General features: G+C 41.0%; 1 protein-coding gene across 1 annotated transcript in view; it reads left to right on the top strand.

The window, feature by feature from the left end:
• The window catches only part of BMPR2 (bone morphogenetic protein receptor type 2), a 498,659-nt gene that overhangs the window by 400,496 nt on the left and 73,551 nt on the right, over positions 1 to 24,612 (top strand). Inside the window, exon 10 of the mRNA XM_053698685.1 lies at positions 15,395 to 15,531. Coding sequence (XP_053554660.1) covers positions 15,395 to 15,531 — 137 coding nt within the window. The remainder of the gene's footprint in view (positions 1 to 15,394; positions 15,532 to 24,612) is intronic.

Below are 24,612 nucleotides of genomic sequence, written 5' to 3'. Positions count from 1 at the left end.
CAGCTGACTGCTTGGAGATTGAACGCTTGATTTTATCGAAGCGAGGATTCTCAGATTCTGTGATCGATACTCTTGTTCAGGCCAGAAAGCCTGTGACTAGAAAGATTTACCACAAAATTTGGAAAAAATATATCTGTTGGTGTGAATCTAAAGGATTCCCTTGGGACAAGGTTAAGATTCCTAGGATTCTATCCTTCCTTCAAGAAGGATTGGAAAAAGGATTATCTGCAAGTTCCCTGAAGGGACAGATTTCTGCCTTGTCGGTATTACTTCACAAAAAGCTGGCAGCTGTGCCAGATGTTCAAGCCTTTGTTCAGGCTCTGGTTAGAATCAAGCCTGTTTACAAACCTTTGACTCCTCCTTGGAGTCTCAATTTAGTTCTTTCAGTTCTTCAGGGGGTTCCGTTTGAACCCTTACATTCCGTTGATATTAAGTTATTATCTTGGAAAGTTTTGTTTTTAGTTGCGATTTCTTCTGCTAGAAGAGTCTCAGAATTATCTGCTCTGCAGTGTTCTCCTCCTTATCTGGTGTTCCATGCAGATAAGGTGGTTTTACGTACTAAACCTGGTTTTCTTCCAAAAGTTGTTTCTAACAAAAACATTAACCAGGAGATTATCGTACCTTCTCTGTGTCCAAAACCAGTTTCAAAGAAGGAACGTTTGTTGCACAATTTGGATGTTGTTCGCGCTCTAAAATTCTATTTAGATGCTACAAAGGATTTTAGACAAACATCTTCCTTGTTTGTTGTTTATTCAGGTAAAAGGAGAGGTCAAAAAGCAACTTCTACCTCTCTCTCTTTTTGGATTAAAAGCATCATCAGATTGGCTTACGAGACTGCCGGACGGCAGCCTCCCGAAAGAATCACAGCTCATTCCACTAGGGCTGTGGCTTCCACATGGGCCTTCAAGAACGAGGCTTCTGTTGATCAGATATGTAGGGCAGCGACTTGGTCTTCACTGCACACTTTTACCAAATTTTACAAGTTTGATACTTTTGCTTCTTCTGAGGCTATTTTTGGGAGAAAGGTTTTGCAAGCCGTGGTGCCTTCCATTTAGGTGACCTGATTTGCTCCCTCCCTTCATCCGTGTCCTAAAGCTTTGGTATTGGTTCCCACAAGTAAGGATGACGCCGTGGACCGGACACACCTATGTTGGAGAAAACAGAATTTATGTTTACCTGATAAATTTCTTTCTCCAACGGTGTGTCCGGTCCACGGCCCGCCCTGGTTTTTTTAATCAGGTCTAATATTTTATTTTCTTTAACTACAGTCACCACGGTACCATATGGTTTCTCCTATGCAAATATTCCTCCTTAACGTCGGTCGAATGACTGGGGTAGGCGGAGCCTAGGAGGGATCATGTGACCAGCTTTGCTGGGCTCTTTGCCATTTCCTGTTGGGGAAGAGAATATCCCACAAGTAAGGATGACGCCGTGGACCGGACACACCGTTGGAGAAAGAAATTTATCAGGTAAACATAAATTCTGTTTTTTTCTCTTACATATTGCAAGATGTCTCACGTTGCATCTGAGTCAGAAGATACTACAGGAAAATCGCTGTCTAGTGCTGAATCTACCAAAGCTAAGTGTATCTGCTGTAAACTTTTGGTAGCTATTCCTCCAGCTGTTGTTTGTATTGATTGTCATGACAAACTTGTTAAAGCAGATAATATTTCCTTTAGTAAAGTACCATTGCCTGTTGCAGTTCCTTCAACATCTAAGGTGCAGAATGTTCCTGATAATATAAGAGATTTTGTTTCTGAATCCATAAAGAAGGCTATGTCTGTTATTTCTCCTTCTAGTAAACGTAAAAAATCTTTTAAAACTTCTCTCCCTACAGATGAATTTTTAAATGAACATCATCATTCTGATTCTGATGATTCCTCTGGTTCAGAGGATTCTGTCTCAGAGGTTGATGCTGATAAATCTTCATATTTATTTAAAATGGAATTTATTCGTTCTTTACTTAAAGAAGTACTAATTGCTTTAGAAATAGAGGATTCTGGTCCTCTTGATACTAAATCTAAACGTTTAGATAAGGTATTTAAAGCTCCTGTGGTTATTCCAGAAGTTTTTCCTGTTCCTAATGCTATTTCTGCAGTAATTTCCAAAGAATGGGATAATTTGGGTAATTCATTTACTCCTTCTAAACGTTTTAAGCAATTATATCCTGTGCCGTCTGACAGATTAGAATTTTGGGACAAGATCCCTAAAGTTGATGGGGCTATTTCTACCCTTGCTAAACGTACTACTATTCCTACGTCAGATGGTACTTCATTTAAGGATCCTCTAGATAGGAAAATTGAATCCTTTCTAAGAAAAGCTTATCTGTGTTCAGGTAATCTTCTTAGACCTGCTATATCTTTGGCTGATGTTGCTGCAGCTTCAACTTTTTGGTTGGAAACTTTAGCGCAACAAGTAACACATCATGATTCTCATGATATTATTATTCTTCTTCAACATGCTAATAATTTTATCTGTGATGCCATTTTTGATATTATCAGAGTTGATGTCTGGTTTATGTCTCTAGCTATTTTAGCTAGAAGAGCTTTATGGCTTAAAACTTGGAATGCTGATATGGCTTCTAAATCAACTTTACTTTCCATTTCTTTCCAGGGTAACAAATTATTTGGTTCTCAGTTGGATTCCATTATTTCAACTGTTACTGGTGGGAAAGGAGCTTTTTTACCACAGGATAAAAAATCTAAAGGTAAAAACAGGGCTAATAATCGTTTTCGTTCCTTTCGTTTCAACAAAGAACAAAAGCCTGATCCTTCATCCTCAGGAGCAGTTTCAGTTTGGAAACCATCTCCAGTCTGGAATAAATCCAAGCCAGCTAGAAAGGCAAAGCCTGCTTCTAAGTCCACATGAAGGTGCGGCCCTCAATCCATCTCAGCTGGTAGGGGGCAGGTTACGTTTTTTCAAGGAAATTTGGATCAATTCTGTTCACAATCTTTGGATTCAGAGCATTGTTTCAGAAGGGTACAGAATTGGTTTCAAGATGAGACCTCCTGCAAAGAGATTTTTTCTTTCCCATGTCCCAGTAAATCCAGTAAAAGCTCAAGCATTTCTGAAATGTGTTTCAGATCTAGAGTTGACTGGAGTAATTATGCCAGTTCCAGTTCCGGAACAGGGGATGGGGTTTTATTCAAATCTCTTCATTGTACCAAAGAAGGAGAATTCTTTCAGACCAGTTCTGGATCTAAAAATATTGAATCGTTATGTAAGGATACCAACGTTCAAGATGGTAACTGTAAGGACTATCTTACCTTTTGTTCAGCAAGGGAATTATATGTCCACAATAGATTTACAGGATGCATATCTGCATATTCCGATTCATCCAGATCATTATCAGTTCCTGAGATTCTCTTTTCTGGACAAGCATTACCAGTTTGTGGCTCTGCCGTTTGGCCTAGCTACAGCTCCAAGAATTTTTACAAAGGTTCTCGGTGCCCTTCTGTCTGTAATCAGAGAACAGGGTATTGTGGTATTTCCTTATTTGGACGATATCTTGGTACTTGCTCAGTCTTTACATTTAGCAGAATCTCATACGAATCGACTTGCGTTGTTTCTTCAAGATCATGGTTGGAGGATCAATTTACCAAAAAGTTCTTTGATTCCTCAGACAAGGGTAACTTTTCTGGGTTTCCAGATGGATTCAGTGTCCATGACTCTGTCTTTAACAGACAAGAGACGTCTAAAATTGATTGCAGCTTGTCGAAACCTTCAGTCACAATCATTCCCTTCGGTAGCCTTATGCATGGAAATTCTAGGTCTTATGACTGCTGCATCGGACGCGATCCCCTTTGCTCGTTTTCACATGCGACCTCTTCAGCTCTGTATGCTGAAGCAATGGTGCAAGGATTACACGAAGATATCTCAATTAATATCTTTAAAACCGATTGTTCGACACTCTCTAACATGGTGGACAGATCACCATCGTTTAATTCAGGGGGCTTCTTTTGTGCTTCCGACCTGGACTGTAATTTCAACAGATGCAAGTCTCACAGGTTGGGGAGCTGTGTGGGGATCTCTGACGGCACAAGGAGTTTGGGAATCTCAGGAGGTGAGATTACCGATCAATATTTTGGAACTCCGTGCAATTTTCAGAGCTCTTCAGTTTTGGCCTCTTCTGAAGAGAGAATCGTTCATTTGTTTTCAGACAGACAATGTCACAACTGTGGCATACATCAATCATCAAGGAGGGACTCACAGTCCTCTGGCTATGAAAGAAGTATCTCGAATTTTGGTTTGGGCGGAATCCAGCTCCTGTCTAATCTCTGCGGTTCATATCCCAGGTGTAGACAATTGGGAAGCGGATTATCTCAGTCGCCAAACGTTGCATCCGGGCGAATGGTCTCTTCACCCAGAGGTATTTCTTCAGATTGTTCAAATGTGGGAACTTCCAGAAATAGATCTGATGGCGTCCCATCTAAACAAGAAACTTCCCAGGTATCTGTCCAGATCCCGGGATCCTCAGGCGGAGGCAGTGGATGCATTATCACTTCCTTGGAAGTATCATCCTGCCTATATCTTTCCGCCTCTAGTTCTTCTTCCAAGAGTAATCTCCAAGATTCTGAAGGAATGCTCGTTTGTTCTGCTGGTAGCTCCGGCATGGCCTCACAGGTTTTGGTATGCGGATCTTGTCCGGATGGCCTCTTGCCAACCGTGGAATCTTCCGTTAAGACCAGACCTGTCACAAGGTCCTTTTTTCCATCAGGATCTGAAATCCTTAAATTTAAAGGTATGGAGATTGAACGCTTGATTCTTGGTCAAAGAGGTTTCTCTGACTCTGTGATTAATACTATGTTACAGGCTCGTAAATCTGTATCTCGAGAGATATATTATAGCGTCTGGAAGACTTATATTTCTTGGTGTCTTTCTCATCATTTTTCCTGGCATTCTTTTAGAATACCGAGAATTTTACAGTTTCTTCAGGATGGTTTAGATAAGGGTTTGTCCGCAAGTTCTTTGAAAGGACAAATCTCTGCTCTTTCTGTTCTTTTTCACAGAAAGATTGCTATTCTTCCTGATATTCATTGTTTTGTACAAGCTTTGGTTCGTATAAAACCTGTCATTAAGTCAATTTCTCCTCCTTGGAGTTTGAATTTGGTTCTGGAAGCTCTTCAAGCTCCTCCGTTTGAACCTATGCATTTATTGGACATTAAATTACTTTCTTGGAAAGTTTTGTTCCTTTTGGCCATCTCTTCTGCCAGAAGAGTTTCTGAATTATCTGCTCCTTCTTGTGAGTCTCCTTTTCTGATTTTTCATCAGGATAAGGCGGTGTTGCGAACGTCTTTTGAATTTTTACCTAAAGTTGTGAATTCCAACAACATTAGTAGAGAAATTGTGGTTCCTTCATTATGTCCTAATCCTAAGAATTCTAAGGAGAAATTGTTGCATTCTTTGGATGTTGTTAGAGCTTTGAAATATTATGTTGAAGCTACGAAATCTTTCCGTAAGACTTCTAGTCTATTTGTTATCTTTTCCGGTTCTAGAAAAGGCCAGAAAGCTTCTGCCATTTCTTTGGCATCTTGGTTGAAATCTTTAATTCATCTTGCCTATGTTGAGTCGGGTAAAACTCCGCCTCAGAGAATTACAGCTCATTCTACTAGGTCAGTTTCTACTTCCTGGGCGTTTAGGAATGAAGCTTCGGTTGACCAGATTTGCAAAGCAGCAACTTGGTCCTCTTTGCATACTTTTACTAAATTCTACCATTTTGATGTATTTTCTTCTTCTGAAGCAGTTTTTGGTAGAAAAGTACTTCAGGCAGCGGTTTCAGTTTGAATCTTCTGCTTATGTTTTTCGTTAAACTTTATTTTCGGTGTGGATTATTTTCAGCAGGAATTGGCTGTCTTTATTTTATCCCTCCCTCTCTAGTGACTCTTGTGTGGAAAGATCCACATCTTGGGTAGTCATTATCCCATACGTCACTAGCTCATGGACTCTTGCTAATTACATGAAAGAAAACATAATTTATGTAAGAACTTACCTGATAAATTCATTTCTTTCATATTAGCAAGAGTCCATGAGGCCCGCCCTTTTTTTGTGGTGGTTTTGATTTTGTATAAAGCACAATTATTCCAATTCCTTATTTTATATGCTTTCGCACTTTTTTATCACCCCACTTCTTGGCTATTCGTTAAACTGAATTGTGGGTGTGGTGAGGTGTGTATTTATAGGCATTTTGAGGTTTGGGAAACTTTGCCCCTCCTGGTAGGAATGTATATCCCATACGTCACTAGCTCATGGACTCTTGCTAATATGAAAGAAATGAATTTATCAGGTAAGTTCTTACATAAATTATGTTTTTAGCTAATGGGAATGGCTGCAATATGACACTGCTGGCTCCTTGTGTTTAAATGTGACACTGCTAAACAGTTGATAAACTATAATTGTCACTTCTTCAACCCTAAAAAACATCAAATTGTACTAGTGTTATGAAGTTTTGGTCCAGTCTGGCATACAGAATCAAGTGTTCAAGAAAATTTGAGTAGTGGCAGCATATAAAACTTCCATGTATTTAGTCAAAACACATATATACAATGTTGCAATGTTTTGGGATAGCTCCCTTACTCATGCAAAGTATCCCAACAACTGTCACATATCCACATTATATACATCAACGCTCCTAGAGGGCCCTAAAATTTATTCTAAACTTAAAGGGACAGTCAAGTCCATAATAAACTTTCATGATTCAGATAGGGCATGTCATTTTAAACAACTTTTCAATTTATGTTTATCAACGATTTAGCTTTGTTCTTTTGGTATTCTTAGTTGAAAGCTAAACCTAGAAGGTTCATATGCTAATTTTTTAGACGTTGAAGGCTGCCTCTGCATTTGACAGTTTTTCACCACTAGAGGGCTTTAGTTCATGTGTTTCATATAGATAACATTGAGCTCATGCACATGAATTTACAGGAGTTAGTACTGATTGACCAAAATGCAAGTCTGTCAAAAGAAGTGAAATAAGGGGGCAGTCTGCAGAGGCTTAGATACAAGGTAATCACAGAGGTAAAACGTGTATTATTATAACTCTGTTGGTTATGCAAAACTAAGGAATGGTTAATTAATGGGACAGTTCACCCAAAAAATTTCTCCCCTTTAAATTATTCCCAATGATCCTTTTAACCTGCTAGAGTGTATTAAATTGGTTACAAGTAGCTCCTTTACTCCTATTTCAGCATTTAAAATAGCTGATTTAGCCTGTGGTATCTCCACCTATACTGAACAAATTAATACTGGAGTATAGGCTATTGAATGACCTAAGTATACACAGCCAGCAGAAGAGATTACACTCTGTGGGATGCAGGATAGTTAAGTAATAAAATGATAGTTTTCCATTGTTCTCTCTATATATTGAACTTTGGTGTTCCAGCCAAATAAAAGATAAGGAAGCAAGTCTGTTTACACAAACTTAGAACATAATGAGATCTGATATCACCTTTAAGTTCAACCCATTGTAATAGGCTGTGGTTTCAAAGCACAAAATCAGCTACTTCATATACACAAATAAGCATGAAAATGCAATTTCTCAAATATTTTATACTCTGCAGTTGGTAAAACAAGTCAGTTAAAATACATTAATGGAAAAACAATTTTACAGTGTACTGTCCCTGGGATTGTCTATCTTTTAAAACATTCTGTTGACTGTCCCTTTAATTTCTACACTTCCAAATAAAATTATACATTATCTCTTTCAATTCTCGCACAATATATATATTACAACAGTCTAGGATTACATTTAAATTTCTTAGCTTTAAATTAATCGTAATCCAACACAGATATAGCATAACATTATTTTTTATTAGTTTCAAATTCATCACTCATAGAAATACAGATAAGTCTCAATCTTCAATACCTTTGGTTTTAGAGTGTTGAACTCTTGAATCCTAATGGATTCTTTTCAACATTCTATCTCCACCCCTTTTTAATTTAGGAACAAAATCAATTATTTGAAATCTTAGATCACTATTATGTGTCCTGTGGATAGAAAATAAGCTACTGGGGCTGTATGATTCTTTGTACGGATATTACTCGCCTATATAGGCCAGACCACACAGGCATTTAATTATTTATTTATATATATATTATATTACAAATAAAGTATAACAAGAAAAATAACCTTTTCATTTCATTTTTTATCAGTAAGGTTGATAGACAAAAAGCCCCTTTTGTCATATTTCCATAACATGAACAACTTAAACAAGGGAAACACCCTTTGTTTTTAAATGTAATATATCCTACATTAGCTTTATTTTTTTTCTTCTAAACCTATATCAGCTCTAATGAGTTTATCTCTGTTTCCTACCTCTTCTATAAGTAGGCATAGGTGGAGAAAGACATTCCGTAATCTCAGAGTTCCATGATTTTAAAATCCACCAATGTTTTTTAATACGTTGTGTTTTATAACTTTTATTATATTCTAACACGCATGCTATAAGCTTATTAAGTTCTTATTTCCACTGTTTTTCAATAAGGATTCTATATGGATAGATAAAAAATGTTTTGATTTCTCAGAGTACAAGGATAGGCTTTTCTAGCAAACATCTTCCCATTTCTCTGTCTTCCGCCCTCTAGTGGTGTTGAAGTATAAAATGTGGATATGTGATAGGTTAGATACATTGCATGATTAAGGGAGCAATTCCAAAACATTGCAGCATTGTATATATGTGTTTTGACTAAATAAAAGGAAGTTTCTTCTGTTAAGTGTGATCAGTCCACGGGTCATCATTACTTCTGGGATATTACTCCTCCCCAACAGGAAGTGCAAGAGGATTCACCCAGCAGAGCTGCATATAGCTCCTCCCCTCTACGTCACTCCCAGTCATTCTCTTGCACCCAACGACTAGATAGGATGTGTGAGAGGACTATGGTGATTATACTTAGTTTTATATCTTCAATCAAAAGTTTGTTATTTTAAAATAGCACCGGAGTGTGTTATTATCTCTCTGGCAGAGTTTGAAGAAGAATCTACCAGAGTTTTTGTTATGATTTTAGCCGGAGTAGTTAAGATCATATTGCTGTTTCTCGGCCATCTGAGGAGAGGTAAACTTCAGATCAGGGGACAGCGGGCAGATGAATCTGCATAGAGGTATGTAGCAGTTTTTATTTTCTGACAATGGAATTGATGAGAAAATCCTGCCATACCGATATAATGTCATGTATGTATACTTTACACTTCAGTATTCTGGGGAATGGTACTTCACTAGAATTACACTGTAAGAAATACATAAAGCTGTTTAATAACTAGAGATTATGTTTAACGTTTTTGCTGGAATGTAAAATCGTTTTCATTTACTGAGGTACTGAGTGAATAAATGTTTGGGCACTATTTTTCCACTTGGCAGTTGCTTAATCTGTTTTCTGACAGTTTCTGTTCTCCCTCACTGCTGTGTGTGAGGGGGAGGGGCCGTTTTTTGGCGCTTTTACTACGCATCAAATATTTCAGTCAGCAACTCATTGTATTCCCTGCATGATCCGGTTCATCTCTACAGAGCTCAGGGGTCTTCAAAACTTATTTTGAGGGAGGTAATTTCTCTCAGCAGAGCTGTGAGAATTATAGTTTGACTGAGATAAAAAACGTTTATTCTGTAATTTGTTTCCTGCTTTCAGAATTTGTTATCTTTGCTAATGGGATTAAACCTTTGCTAAAGTTGTGTTATTTACAAGGATTGAGGCTATAACTGTTTCAATTTATTAATTTTCAACTGTCATAGATCTTCTGTGCTTCTTAAAGGCACAGTACGTTTTAATATTATTCTAATTGAATTGTATTTCCAAGTTACAAGTTTATTTGCTAGTGTGTTAAACATGTCTGATTCAGAGGATGATACCTGTGTCATTTGTTGCAATGCCAAAGTGGAGCCCAATAGAAATTTATGTACTAACTGTATTGATGCTACTTTAAATAAAAGTCAATCTGTACAAATTGAACAAATTTCACCAAACAACGAGGGGAGAGTTATGCCGACTAACTCGCCTCACGTGTCAGTACCTACATCTCCCGCTCAGAGGGAGGTGCGTGATATTGTAGCGCCGAGTACATCTGGGCGGCCATTACAAATCACATTACAGGATATGGCTACTGTTATGACTGAGGTTTTGGCTAAATTACCAGAACTAAGAGGTAAGCGTGATCACTCTGGGGTGAGAACAGAGTGCGCTGATAATATTAGGGCCATGTCAGACACTGCGTCACAGGTGGCACGGAGAGCTTCATTCTGTGGGTGACGGTTCTGATCCAAACAGACTGGATTCAGATATTTCAAATTTTAAATTTAAACTGGAAAACCTCCGTGTATTACTAGGGGAGGTGTTAGCGGCTCTGAATGATTGTAACACAGTTGCAATACCAGAGAAAATGTGTAGGTTGGATAAATATTTTGCGGTACCGACGAGTACTGAGGTTTTTCCTATACCTAAGAGACTTACTGAAAATGTTTCCAATAGACGCCACCACAAGGGACTTATGGCAAGCGGTCCCTAAGGTGGAGGGAGCAGTTTCTACCTTAGCTAAGCGTACCACTATCCCGGTGGAGGATAGCTGTGCCTTTTCAGATCCAATGGATAAAAAATTAGAGGGTTACCTTAAGAAAATGTTTGTTCAACAAGGTTTTATATTGCAACCCCTTGCATGCATTGCGCCGATCACGGCTGCAGCGGCATTCTGGATTGAGTCTCTGGAAGAGAACATTGGTTCAGCTACTCTGGACGACATTACGGACAGGCTTAGAGTCCTTAAACTAGCTAATTCATTCATTTCGGAGGCCGTAGTACATCTTACTAAACTTACGGCGAAGAATTCAGGATTTGCCATTCAGGCACGCAGGGCGCTGTGGCTAAAATCCTGGTCAGCTGATGTTACTTCTAAGTCTAAATTGCTTAATATACCTTTCAAAGGGCAGACCTTATTCGGGCCCGGGTTGAAAGAGATTATCGCTGACATTACAGGAGGTAAAGGCCATGCCCTGCCTCAGGACAAAGCCAAGACTAGACAGTCTAATTTTCGTTCCTTTCGTAATTTCAAAGCAGGAGCAGCATCAACTTCCTCTGCACCAAAACAGGAAGGAGCTGTTGCTCGCTACAGACAAGGCTGGAAACCTTACCAGTCCTGGAACAAGGGCAAGCAGACTAGGAAACCTGCTGCTGCCCCTAAAACAGCATGAATTGAGGGCCCCCGATCCGGGATCGGATCTAGTGGGGGGCAACTTTCTCTCTTCGCCCAGGCTTGGGCAAGAGATGTTCAGGATCCCTGGGCGCTAGAGATAATATCTCAGGGATACCTTCTGGACTTCAAATACTCTCCTCCAAGAGAGAGATTTCATCTGTCAAGATTGTCAACAATCCAGACAAAGAAAGAGGCGTTTCTACGCTGCGTACAAGAGCTCTTGTTAATGGGAGTAATCCATCCAGTTCCACGATCGGAACAGGGACAGGGGTTTTACTCAAATCTGTTTGTGGTTCCCAAAAAAGAGGGAACTTTCAGACCAATCCTGGACTTAAAGATCCTAAACAAATTCCTAAGAGTTCCATCGTTCAAGATGGAGACTATTCGGACAATTTTACCTATGATCCAAGAGGGTCAGTACATGACCACTGTAGATTTAAAAGATGCTTACCTTCACATACCGATTCACAAAGATCATTATCGGTACCTAAGGTTTGCCTTCCTAGACAGGCATTACCAGTTTGTGGCTCTTCCATTCGGATTGGCTACAGCTCCAAGAATCTTCACAAAGGTTCTGGGTGCTCTTCTGGCGGTACTAAGACCGCGGGGAATCTCGGTAGCTCCATACCTAGACGACATTCTGATACAAGCTTCAAGCTTTCAAACTGCCAAGTCTCATACAGAGTTAGTACTGGCATTTCTAAGGTCACATGGATGGAAGGTGAACGAAAAGAAAAGTTCACTCGTTCCACTCACAAGAGTTCCCTTCCTGGGGACTCTTATAGATTCTGTAGAAATGAAGATTTACCTGACAGAGGACAGGCTAACAAGACTTCAAAGTGCTTGCCGCACCCTTCATTCCATTCAACACCCGTCAGTGGCTCAATGCATGGAGGTAATCGGCTTAATGGTAGCGGCAATGGACATAGTACCCTTTGCACGCTTACACCTCAGACCACTGCAACTGTGCATGCTAAGTCAGTGGAATGGGGATTACTCAGACTTATCCCCTTCTCTGAATCTGGATCAAGAGACCAGAAATTCTCTTCTATGGTGGCTTTCTCGGCCACATCTGTCCAGGGGGATGCCATTCAGCAGACCAGACTGGACAATTGTAACAACAGACGCCAGCCTTCTAGGTTGGGGTGCCGTCTGGAATTCTCTGAAGGCTCAGGGACAATGGAGTCAGGAGGAGAGTCTCCAGCCAATAAACATTCTGGAATTGAGAGCAGTTCTCAATGCCCTCCTGGCTTGGCCCCAGTTGACAACTCGGGGGTTCATCAGGTTTCAGTCGGACAACATCACGACTGTAGCTTACATCAACCATCAGGGAGGGACAAGAAGCTCCCTAGCTATGATGGAAGTATCAAAGATAATTCGCTGGGCAGAGTCTCACTCTTGCCACCTGTCAGCAATCCACATCCCGGGAGTGGAGAACTGGGAGGCGGATTTCTTAAGTCGTCAGACTTTTCATCCGGGGGAGTGGGAACTTCATCCGGAGGTCTTTGCCCAAATACTTCGACGTTGGGGCAAACCAGAGATAGATCTCATGGCGTCTCGACAGAACGCCAAGCTTCCTCGTTACGGGTCCAGATCCAGGGATCCAGGAGCAGTCCTGATAGATGCTCTGACAGCACCTTGGGACTTCAGGATGGCTTACGTGTTTCCACCCTTCCCGTTACTTCCTCTATTGATTGCCAGAATCAAACAAGAGAGAGCATCAGTGATTCTAATAGCACCTGCGTGGCCACGCAGGACTTGGTATGCAGACCTGGTGGACATGTCATCCTGTCCACCTTGGTCTCTACCTCTGAAACAGGACCTTCTGATACAGGGTCCCTTCAAACATCAAAATCTAACTTCTCTGAAGCTGACTGCTTGGAAATTGAACGCTTGATTTTATCAAGACGTGGGTTTTCTGAGTCAGTTATTGATACCTTAATACAGGCTAGGAAACCTGTTACCAGAAAGATTTACCATAAGATATGGCGTAAATACCTATATTGGTGTGAATCCAAAGGTTACTCTTGGAGTAAGGTTAGGATTCCTAGGATATTGTCTTTTCTACAAGAAGGTTTAGAAAAGGGTTTATCTGCTAGTTCATTAAAGGGACAGATCTCAGCTCTGTCCATTCTGTTACACAAACGTCTGTCAGAAGTTCCTGACGTCCAGGCTTTTTGTCAGGCTTTGGCCAGGATTAAGCCTGTGTTTAAAACTGTTGCTCCACCATGGAGTTTAAACCTTGTTCTTAATGTTTTACAGGGCGTTCCGTTTGAACCCCTTCATTCCATTGATATAAAGTTGTTATCTTGGAAAGTTCTATTTTTAATGGCTATTTCATCGGCTCGAAGAGTCTCTGAATTATCAGCCTTACATTGTGATTCTCCTTATTTGATTTTTCATTCGGATAAGGTAGTCCTGCGTACTAAACCTGGGTTCTTACCTAAGGTAGTTACTAACAGGAATATCAATCAAGAGATTGTTGTTCCTTCTTTATGCCCAAATCCTTCTTCAAAGAAGGAACGTCTACTGCACAACCTGGATGTAGTCCGTGCTCTAAAATTTTACTTACAGGCAACTAAGGAATTTCGACAAACGTCTTCTCTGTTTGTCATTTACTCTGGGCAGAGGAGAGGTCAAAAAGCTTCCGCTACCTCTCTTTCTTTTTGGCTTCGTAGCATAATTCGTTTAGCTTATGAGACTGCTGGACAGCAGCCTCCTGAAAGAATTACAGCTCATTCTACTAGAGCTGTGGCTTCCACTTGGGCCTTCAAGAATGAGGCCTCTGTTGAACAGATTTGCAAGGCTGCAACTTGGTCTTCGCTTCATACTTTTTCCAAATTTTACAAATTTGACACTTTTGCTTCATCGGAGGCTATTTTTGGAAGAAAGGTTCTTCAGGCAGTGGTTCCTTCTGTATAAAGAGCCTGCCTATCCCTCCCGTCATCCGTGTACTTTTGCTTTGGTATTGGTATCCCAGAAGTAATGATGACCCGTGGACTGATCACACTTAACAGAAGAAAACATAATTTATGCTTACCTGATAAATTCCTTTCTTCTGTAGTGTGATCAGTCCACGGCCCGCCCTGTTTTTAAGGCAGGTAAATATTTTTTAATTTATACTCCAGTCACCACTTCACCCTTGGCTTTTCCTTTCTCGTTGGTCCTTGGTCGAATGACTGGGAGTGACGTAGAGGGGAGGAGCTATATGCAGCTCTGCTGGGTGAATCCTCTTGCACTTCCTGTTGGGGAGGAGTAATATCCCAGAAGTAATGATGACCCGTGGACTGATCACACTACAGAAGAAAGGAATTTATCAGGTAAGCATAAATTATGTTTTTATATGCTACCATTACTTGAATTTTCTTGAAGATTGGTTAAGGGGTCTGGGACAGTAACCCTAAGTGGCTTGCATAGGAAGGATCTGGAGTCCTGGACTTTTCCTACAATTATGGAGAATCAAGTGCACATCTACAAAGTTTTTTTTTTTTTTTTTTTTTTTTTTAAAGATCCACTTTGTCACTTCTAACTGAACCCACAGCAATATGAATGTGGTAGGTTTTAAAGGGACATTAAACACCTAATAAAGGCTATAAATAGTGATATGTTCAAACCAAAGATTAGTCTAATAATTACATGCAAATGTATTTTTTAATAACAATAGTTGTTTAAAAATTGAAGACTAAGTGTAAAGTTTAAGATTAAGAAAGAGAATTTGCTGCATATTATTAGGTAAGATTTTTGTTTTGCTTAGTATAAAGGCTTATTTACCAGTGAGTCATGTCAGAGCAGAACAGAAAGACGTAGGTGGGTATGAAAGAACTAGAACTAAAAATTAATGAATAAAATGGCATTGTTTTTATTCATGAAACAGATAAACGGGTAATAAAAATTTTCTTTCAAACCTTGCTTCAAATATCCAATGTATCTTTTCAGCAAAGTAGCGGACTTGGTTTATGACGCTTCCTGCTAAGAATGAGGCACAATACCCAGTCTATGCCTTTCAAATTCTTATGGTTATGTACATGCACCTGGGGCTTTTCTTATGGGTAAATATAATCTAAAATGCACAAGTACACATTTCAACTTGCAAATATCGCCCTATTCTGTAAGAGCTTGTTTATAGAGGTTTTTTGTAAGCTTCTTAGGCAGTGAAATTGCCACTGTTTCTTCTACTGAGCTGTTGTGATGACAGTGAAAGTGACCTGCTGTCCTGTGTATCTGTAGGGGAATCTGTGCCAGAATATCAAATGGCATTTCAAGCAGAGGCAGGAAATCATCCGACATTTGAAGATATGCAGGTCCTGGTGTCCAGGGAGAAGCAGAGGCCTAAATTCCCAGAAGCCTGGAAAGAGAACAGTCTGGTAAGATCAGCAACTGAGGCAATGCTACATCACTACAGTAATGTCTATAGCAACACTGTAAATATTTCATAGTTTAGAGAGTTTTCCATTAACCATATACAAGACAATGACACAGACTGAAAGGCACTGGCATAGATTTCCAGGAAAACAGACATAGTAAATAACATAAATAGGCTAACATATAATCTGGTATTACCAGTGCATAGTACAAAAGGTACACCTGCTGGAGTGTATTACATTGTTTACTAGTGTTTCCTTTAATCTTATATTGACATTTTAAATAGTTGATTTAGACTGTGGTATCCCCATCTATTCTGAAAGTTTCTGGCCTTAGGTCCAAGCTATAGATAAGCTGTGTAAACACAGCCAGCAGAAAAAAATACGCTACCAGTGGGGTTTAGAAGAGATAAGGTTATAAAATGTTAATTTCCATTATTCTCTCCAAGTATTGGTCTTTGCGTTATGGAGAGATATAAGATAAAGAAGCAGGTATATGTACACAATATGATAAAGTAATGAGATCTGATTATACCGACAAGCTCAACCCATATTATTAGGTTGTCGCTTCAAAACACAAAATCAGCTATTTCATATGCACAAATAAACCGTAAAAAGAAAATTCTCATACATTTTATACTCTGCAGCTGGTAAAAAAAAGTGTTTTGGAAACACATTAAAGGAAATTTTACAGTATACTGTCCATTTAACACAGATATTTTTTAGTGCACCCTATACTTTTAATGAACAGCACAGGGAGCGCTATTAGCACTTATATAACAAATTATTAACTGATACGACCGTAAAGTCAAAATTAAGCTTACATTAATTAGCTTGAGAATGAAATTGTAAACAACTTTCCAATTAATATCTATCAATTTCACTTGTTAAAGAGTAATCCTAGGTGAGCTCCACAGCATTGCATGTCTTTAGCCATCTAGCAGAAGTGTTTGCAATAATGCGTATACCCATAGACTGCTACAACAACAATCATGCATACTCCTAAGCTTTTATCAGCCTACCTAAGTTTATGCTCCATCAAAGGATACGAAGAGAACAAAACAAATTTGATAGAAGTAAATTGAAGTGTTACACTTGAAAAAGCTTGCACTTTTGGAGAAAACCTGGAGAAAACCATTACTGCTTGATAGTTTGCATAATGAAACACATGGAAATAAAGTATTTGTTATATTAATAGTTATTACATGTAAGGGTTTTTTAATGAACAAAGGTTTTATCACTGGTTTAAAGGGATATATGGTACATAACTCCCCCTGTATCATGTGACAGCCATCAGCCAATCACAAATGCATATACGTATATTATGTGAATTCTTGCACATGCTCAGTAGAAGCTGGTGACTCAAAAAGTGTAAATATAAAATGACTGTGCACATTTTGGTAATGGAAGCAAATTGGAAAGTTGTTTAAAATGTCAAGCTCTGTCTGAATCATGAAAGTTTAATTTTGACTTAAGTGTCCCTTTAAGGGCTATTAAACAAATAATTTATACATTTCCTAAAAATGTCCAGTGTCACAAGGCTGCAGGGTCCTCTGTCTGTCCTCACAAGTCCAGTGTCATAAGGTTGCAGGGTCCTCTGTCTGGATTCCTCTCTCCAGAGTTATGATCACCCTAAAGCACACACCTTTAGTTCTGCTTTTCCTGGTGCCACAAAAACTATGGTATACATTGCTTGCTCTTATTTCCCTGGAGAGGAAAGAAGTAGTTTTGAGGGCCACATGTAGCCCTTGGGCACCAATTAGCCATCCCTGCAAGGGACAGACCTACTGGTGGTGCCACTGCACCGTGGCCCAAGGGCTTGTAGACCCGCACAGAGTCCTAAATAAAAACTTAAAAATGTCTTCTGTTTCTCCAACATTGGTGTGTCCGGTCCACGGCTTCATCCTTACTTGTGGGATATTCTCTTCCCCTACAGGAAATGGCAAAGAGAGCACACAGCAAGAGCTGTCCATATAGTCCCTCCTCTGGCTCCGCCCCCCAGTCATTCTCTTTGCCGCTCTGAACAAGTAGCATAGCGGAGGCCAAATTCATCAGATTTCAGTCGGACAACAAGACGACTGTAGCGTACATCAATCATCAGGGGGGAACAAAGAGTTCCCTGGCGATGAGGGAGGTATCCAAGATCATCAAATGGGCGGAGGATCACTCCTGCCATCTATCTGCAATTCACATCCCAGGAGTAGACAACTTTATTTGAGTCGTCAGACTTTCCATCCGGGGGAGTGGGAACTTCACCCGGAGGTTTTTACCCAGTTAACACATCTTTGGGGCATTCCAGATATGGATCTGATGGCGTCTCGCCAGAATGCCAAGGTTCCTCGATACGGGTCCAGATCCAGGGATCCCAAGGCGACACTAGTGGATGCATTAGTGGCGACCTGGTCGTTCAATCTAGCTTATGCGTTTCCACCGTTTCCTCTCCTTCCCAGGCTTGTAGTCAGGATAAAACAGGAGAAGGCATCGGTGATTCTAATAGTTCCTGCATGGCCACGCAGGACTTGGTATGCAGACCTGGTGAATATGTCATCGGCTCCACCATGGAAGCTACCTTTGAGACAGGATCTTCTAGTACAAGGTCCATTGGAACATCCAAATTTAGTCTCCCTGCATCTGACTGCTTGGAAATTGAATGCTTGATTCTATCTAAGCGTGGGTTTTCGGATTCAGTGATAGACACTCTGGTGCAAGCCAGAAAACCTGTAACTAGAAAAATTTACCATAAGATATGGCAAAAATATATCTGTTGGTGTGAATCCAAGGGATTTTCTTGGAGTAAAATTAAAATTCCTAGAATACTTTCCTTTCTTTAAGAGGGTTTGGATAAAGGGTTGTCAGCTAGTTCCTTAAAGGGACAGATATCTGCTCTGTCTGTTTTATTACACAAATGTCTGGCAGCTGTGCCAGATGTACAGGCGTGTGTACAGGCTTTAGTTAAAATCAAGCCTGTTTACAGAACTCTGACTCCTCCTTGGAGTCTAAATTTAGTTCTTTCAGTTCTTCAGGGGGTTCCGTTTGAACCCATGCATTCCATAGATATTAAGTTACTATCTTGGAAAGTTTTGTTTTTGGTTGCTATTTCTTCTGCTAGAAGAGTTTCTGAATTATCTGCTTTGCAGTGTACTTCTCCCTATCTGGTATTCCATACAGATAAGGTAGTTTTACGCATCAAGCCTGGTTTTCTTCCAAGTTCGTTTCCAACAGGAATATTAACCAGGAAATTGTTGTTCCTTCTCTGTGTCCGAATCCAGTTTCGAAGAAGGAACGTTTGTTACACAACCTAGATGTGGTCAGTACTTTGAAATTCTATTTAGAAGCAACAAAGGATTTCAGACAAACTTCATCCTTGTTTGTCGTGTATTCTGGTAAGAGGAGAGGGCAGAAAGCTACTGCTACCTCTCTTTCTTTTTGGCTGAAAAGCATCATCCGATTGGCTTATGAGACTGCCAGACGGCAGCCTCCTGAACGAGTTACAGCTCATTCTACTAGAGCTGTGGCTTCCACATGGGCCTTCAAGAACGAGGCTTTTGCCAAATTTTACAAATTCGATACTTATGCTTCTTCGGAGGCTGTTTTTGGGAGAAAGGTTTTGCAAGCCGTGGTGCCTTCCGTTTAGGTAACCTGATTTGCTCCCTCCCTTCATCCGTGTCCTAAAGCTTTGGTATTGGTTCCCACAAGTAAGGATGAAGCCGTGTACCGGACACACCAATGTTGGAGAAAACAGAGTTTACCTGATAAATTTCTTTCTCCAATGGTGTGTCCGGTCCACGGCCCGCCCTGGTTTTTAATCAGGTTTGAAAAATTTCTTTCTTTATACACTACAGTCACCACGGCACCCTGTGGTTTCTCCTTTTTCTCCTAACCGTCGGTCGAATGACTGGGGGGCGGAGCCAGAGGAGGGACTATATGGACAGCTCTTGCTGTGTGCTCTCTTTGCCATTTCCTGTAGGGGAAGAGAACATCCCACAAGTAAGGATGAAGCCGTGGACCGGACACCGTTGGAGAAAGAAATTTATCAGGTAAACATAAATTCTGTTTGTTTTTTTTATATCTCATAATAGGACTGTACCGACTTCCAATGTCACATGACAAGAATATGGGGGGTTCACACAGAGTGTATAATGATACTTAATAAAAGCTCTTTTTGTTAATGCTATAATCTGCTTATTTTCTTCTTAAAACGGGGAGAGTCCACAGCTGCATTCATTATTTTTGGGAAATACAGAACCTGGCCACCAGGGGGAGACAGACACCCCAGCCAAAGCCTTAAAGGATTACTTTGTTATAATTTTTAAGCCAAACAACTAACATATTAAAGTTAATAAAAATTAATTAAAACCTACTGACCTATATTTTCTCCAAAACCAAGTTTCATAACGTTATAAAAGTTATATTTTTTATTCCCCGATGATGTCACATTATCCTGCCCACTATTTTCAGCACTGTGTGTTCAAAATACTTAAACCAATGAAATTGTGTTTAAAGCGCCATTTTGAAACCTAGGTATTGTAAACGGATTGGTACAGAGCAAAGGATACCCACGGAGTGGGTTTGGAAAACAATTAAATTTGCAGACAAGATTTCTGATATACGGTAGAGATATGTTAATGAAATGCTATTGATAAAAAGCGTATTTGGGGTAGTTAGTAACAGGCATAGAAAATATTTACTTACAGTGGCCCTTTAAATATCTCCCCCACTTCCCTCATCCCCCAGTCATTCTTTGCTTTTCGTCACATGAGGTTGGCAGAGAAGCGTTGGAAAATAATAGAATCGTCTCTAATGGAGGGTAGTACTCTTCGAGTTGGGATGGGAGTTTTAAGTAGTCCTGTCAACCTTTTAGTGAGAGCTTGGTTGAAAGTTGGAGTCCGGAGATGCAGGGAGAGTCTTTCTGCAAAACCATCCCAACTCATATTAACAGCTTTGTAAGCAATCAGCGTTGACGTGTTTCGCTGCCTGCTTTCTTCACTCAAGTCCATGTCAGAAGCGACGCTGCTATCTGTCACACTTCTGGAACAAAATATAGAGGAGAGAGGCACCTGTGTGTATCAATAGCGGACAAATTGAGGATACAGCTGGACAGTTGGGGTACCAGTTGAGATGACAATTTTTGTTTCAATCTTAGTATTTTCTAGGTGTCTGTTTCCTTGTGGCCTAGTCGCAGGTGCGCCTCGAAGTTGCTGGGACTGTTTTTTCCCTTCTTGAGTAGTCTGGTCATCTGAGTCCGGGAGTTCGGATATGTCTGTCCCTCCCCTTTTTCTGCATATCGCACGCTCTCATAAGATAGAGCGCAGGGGTTGAGTATATCCTCCTTATTTTCCTGGGAACCCTCTCTCAGCGGGAATTGAGGGGATGCCCATGTTATTCCTGGTTCAGGATTTCCGGGAGGCTGATCCTGTGAGAATCTTTGACTCTCCAACTAAGAGCCTAGGGGGTCGTTTAATTGCCCACATGGCTAGGGTTGTGTGTTGAATCCAGCTATTGTGGATTATGGAGCCCTGTCCCTGGACTGGGAGTGTTGCATTCGAACCTCTAGGAGCTCTTGGTTTCTGGGGTTGCAAGCGGATGGTCCAGGGTTTAGATCCCAACGTACGGGTGCGGATTGCCATCTCGGAGGCCTGTCTAGAGGTCTTTCTAGGATCGTGATCTGAGTCTCTTGCGAGTGTCCAATGTTCAAGAACATTGGGGTGTGCTTGACGCTACCTAGCGTGCTCTTCTCCGTATGAGGCAACTTGGTGGTTCCTCAGGAGGTACAGCCTGTCCCTGGTTGCGGCTGGTCCGGCTTAGAGCCATGTCTCTTGTCTGAGATTTTGGGGTCTGGGTCGCTGCTCTCGGTCCTGGGCGGTTCAGTTTCAAACTTTAGGGTTTAGAGCGTCCGCTTGTCCCTTCGGGGAGTTGATTTTTCACTCTCAATGTGGAGGATTTGGTATTTGCCTGAAGGTTAGTTTGCTGCCTTTCAGGTGGATCTTAGGTTGTCGCCAGTGGCAACTTTTGCATTTAAGACTCGAGATTGTTTGTCTCGACAGAGCTTGTAGTAATTATTGTTGGGTTATTACTCAATGGTATTGTTTTACCATTCTTTGGTCTCTTCACCTTGCCTACGGCTGGGGAAGTGGTTTCCTTGGCTTTGTCCTTTTTGGGAGGATTTGGAAATATACTATTTCCATGGTGACCTTGTGGGTCCTTATCTTCTCGTTTGAGGATTCTTTTCTTCCCTCCTTGCGTGTGGTATGTCAGGGGGGCTGGCTCTGGTACTAGGGTATCGTGGTAACTCTGTGCCCTATCTTCCCTTTTGGGATTGTTCCTTCTTAGAGACGGGGACTGTGTATGGGTTTCGCAACTCGAACATGTAGAGCCAGCTGTTGTAGCCTGATGGTTAGCAGTTTGAAAACAGCTGCAGCTACTTGCACTTGGAATGTGTGCTAGCAAGCTGTATTTTTCTGTTGTGCATCGTGGTAGCTTGCAAGCTGCTATTAATTGGTCAGAGGGTTCTCCAATGGGTAGTTTCCTCTTAAGACCTCCACTCTCTTTGGAGGTGGATGTTACCTGCCCCTTTTTGGGTTAGGTCCATTTCTTGGAGGGGAGGTCGGAGATCTGTCTGCTCTCTTGGGTCTGACTGTGTACTTTTGTTGTCCCTGTTATTCTTTATAGAGAGTTCTTTTCCCTGGGTGGTTGTTCTGTAACAACCGTCGTTTTGCTTTGTTTTGGGGGTTTCTTACCTTATTCTGACGGTTCTTTGGTCTCCTTTTGGGTACTCAGTTCTCCCCTTCAGGGGTAGGTGGAGGTGCTTTTCCTTGTGGTAAGTTTGTACGATTTGGGAGCCTGCAGGACTTGGCTACTTGGGGGCTTTGTGCTCAGTGGAGTCTAAGGATTTTGAGTGGTCTCCAGCATGGCATGCCAGTTGTTTAAAGGGACAGTCTACACCAAAATTGTTATTGTTTAAAAAGATAGATAATTCCTTTTACCCATTCCCTAGTTTTGCATAACCAACACAGTTATATAAATACACTTTTTACCTCTGTGATTACCTTGTATCTAAGCCTCTGCAAACTGCCCCCTTATTTCAGTTCTTTTGACAGACATCCATTTTAGCTAATCAGAGCTGGCTCACTGGAACTCCACGTGCGTGAGCACAGTGTTATATATATGACACACATGAACTAACACCCTCTAGTGGTGAAAAACTATCAAAATACCCTGAGAGAAGAGGCGGCCTTCAAGGGCTTAGAAATTAACATATGAACGTCCTAGGTTTAGCTTTCAACTAAGAATATCAAGAGAACAAAGCAAAATTGGTGATAAAAGTAAATTGGAAAATTGTTTAAAATTACATTCTCTATCTGAATCATGAAAGTTTATTTTGGACTAGACTGTCCCTTTAACTTATGGGCAGTTATTTTTGTTTTTCAGTTTTTATGGGTAATTTCAGGCTGTTGTGCCCTTCGAAGGGGCTGCCTTCTGTACCCGCCCTTTGTTTGCATTCAGTGTCCTCTATAGCTTGGGTGTTGTTTCCCAAAAGTAATGAATGCAGCTGTGGACTCTTCCCGTTTAAGAAGAAAAACTTAAATTATACTTACCTGTTAATTTTCATTTCTTCTGACGGGAAGAGTCCACAGCTCCCCACCCGCGTTTATCGATGAGGCGGCTGTAATCTAGATTCTTCTTCTGGCACCTTTTTCACCCTGATATGTCTCCTACTGTTCCTTGTTCCCTCAGTAGAATGACTGGGGGATGAGGAAAGTGGGGGTTGGGGGTAAGCCTTTGGCTGGGGTGTCTTTGCCTCCTCCTTGTGGCCAGGTTCTAAATTCCCAAAAGTAATGAATGCAGCTGTGGACTCTTCTTGTCAGAAGCAAATTATCAGGTAAGCATAATTTGTTATTTTTCCTCTGGTGAGAGAGTAGAGACCTCTGAGCCTTCCGCCCCTGAGGATTCTGTGTCCCGTGAGACGCATTCCCTAGAAATGACTGTTCCTACAAAGGCAGTTGTCCCAAATGCCGTTACCCTTCGCCGGACTGAGGTTTATTTTCTCCAGAGGTTGCAGCTCGGTTGCGCATGGCCAAACTCTTGGTGTTGGCGCGTTTACAACTTGAGGGCCAGCTAAGAGCTTATCCGTGTCCTCTTAACGGGGGGGTGCCAGGTGAGCCGGGTATTTACTCTTGGGGAGCGGTTCCCTCTGAGGCTTTAGGGGTACTACTGTCAGGGACGAGGCCTTCAAATGCCCCGTCGGAGATGGATTTTGCATTCAGATTCAGAGTAACGTGCCTGCGTGTACTGCTGAGGCAGATATTGGAGGTTTTGGAGGAATTCAGTCTTTATTGGCTTCTGGATCCTCAGTCTTCTGATTCTGATGATGAACAGCGCTAGACAAATGGAGGGATGCGTTTCCTACTCCTGATTGTCTTTTGTTTGTGTATCTAATCCCAGCTCTGAGCTCTTGAGGAATTAGGACTCCGACAGGCTGGTCCTGTTGGTTTTCTATCCTTTTTGGCGTTAACCTGCGGGTGCGGCCTACTTTCTTTTGATCCCGTTAGAATGTGTTTCTTTTCTTTTACAAAGATATGACGAGTCCACGGATTTCATCCTTGTGGGATATTAACCTCCTGCTAACAGGAAGTGGCAAAGAGCACCACAGCAGAGCTGTGTATATATATATAGCCCCTCCCTTCCCCTCCACCTCCAGTCATTCTCTTTGCCTGTGTTATACCAGGAAGACATGGTAAAGTGAGGTGTTAGTTTTAGTTTCTTCAATCAAGAAGTTTGTTATTTTAAATGGTACCAGTGCGTACTATTTTCCTCATGGGGATATGGAAGAAGATTTCTGCCCTGAGGTTGATGATCTTAGCAGTTGTAACTAAGATCCATGCTGGTTCCCACAAGACTTCTGAAGGTAACCATGAGACATCTTCAGTGTGGAGACCGGTTTCATGTTACAAGCAGCATTAAGGTATGTGCAGCCTTTTTATTCTGAGGAGACGTGATATATCAGATTTGGCTGGCATTTATTTCCCTGTATGGGAATGGGGTAAACACTAATCTTAATTTTATATGAAGGGTATTACTGGAGTC

The sequence above is a fragment of the Bombina bombina genome, chromosome 1 (genome assembly GCF_027579735.1).
Source record: "Bombina bombina isolate aBomBom1 chromosome 1, aBomBom1.pri, whole genome shotgun sequence".
NCBI classification, from domain to species: Eukaryota; Metazoa; Chordata; class Amphibia; order Anura; family Bombinatoridae; genus Bombina; species Bombina bombina.
This window is presented reverse-complemented; position numbering and strand designations above follow the sequence as displayed.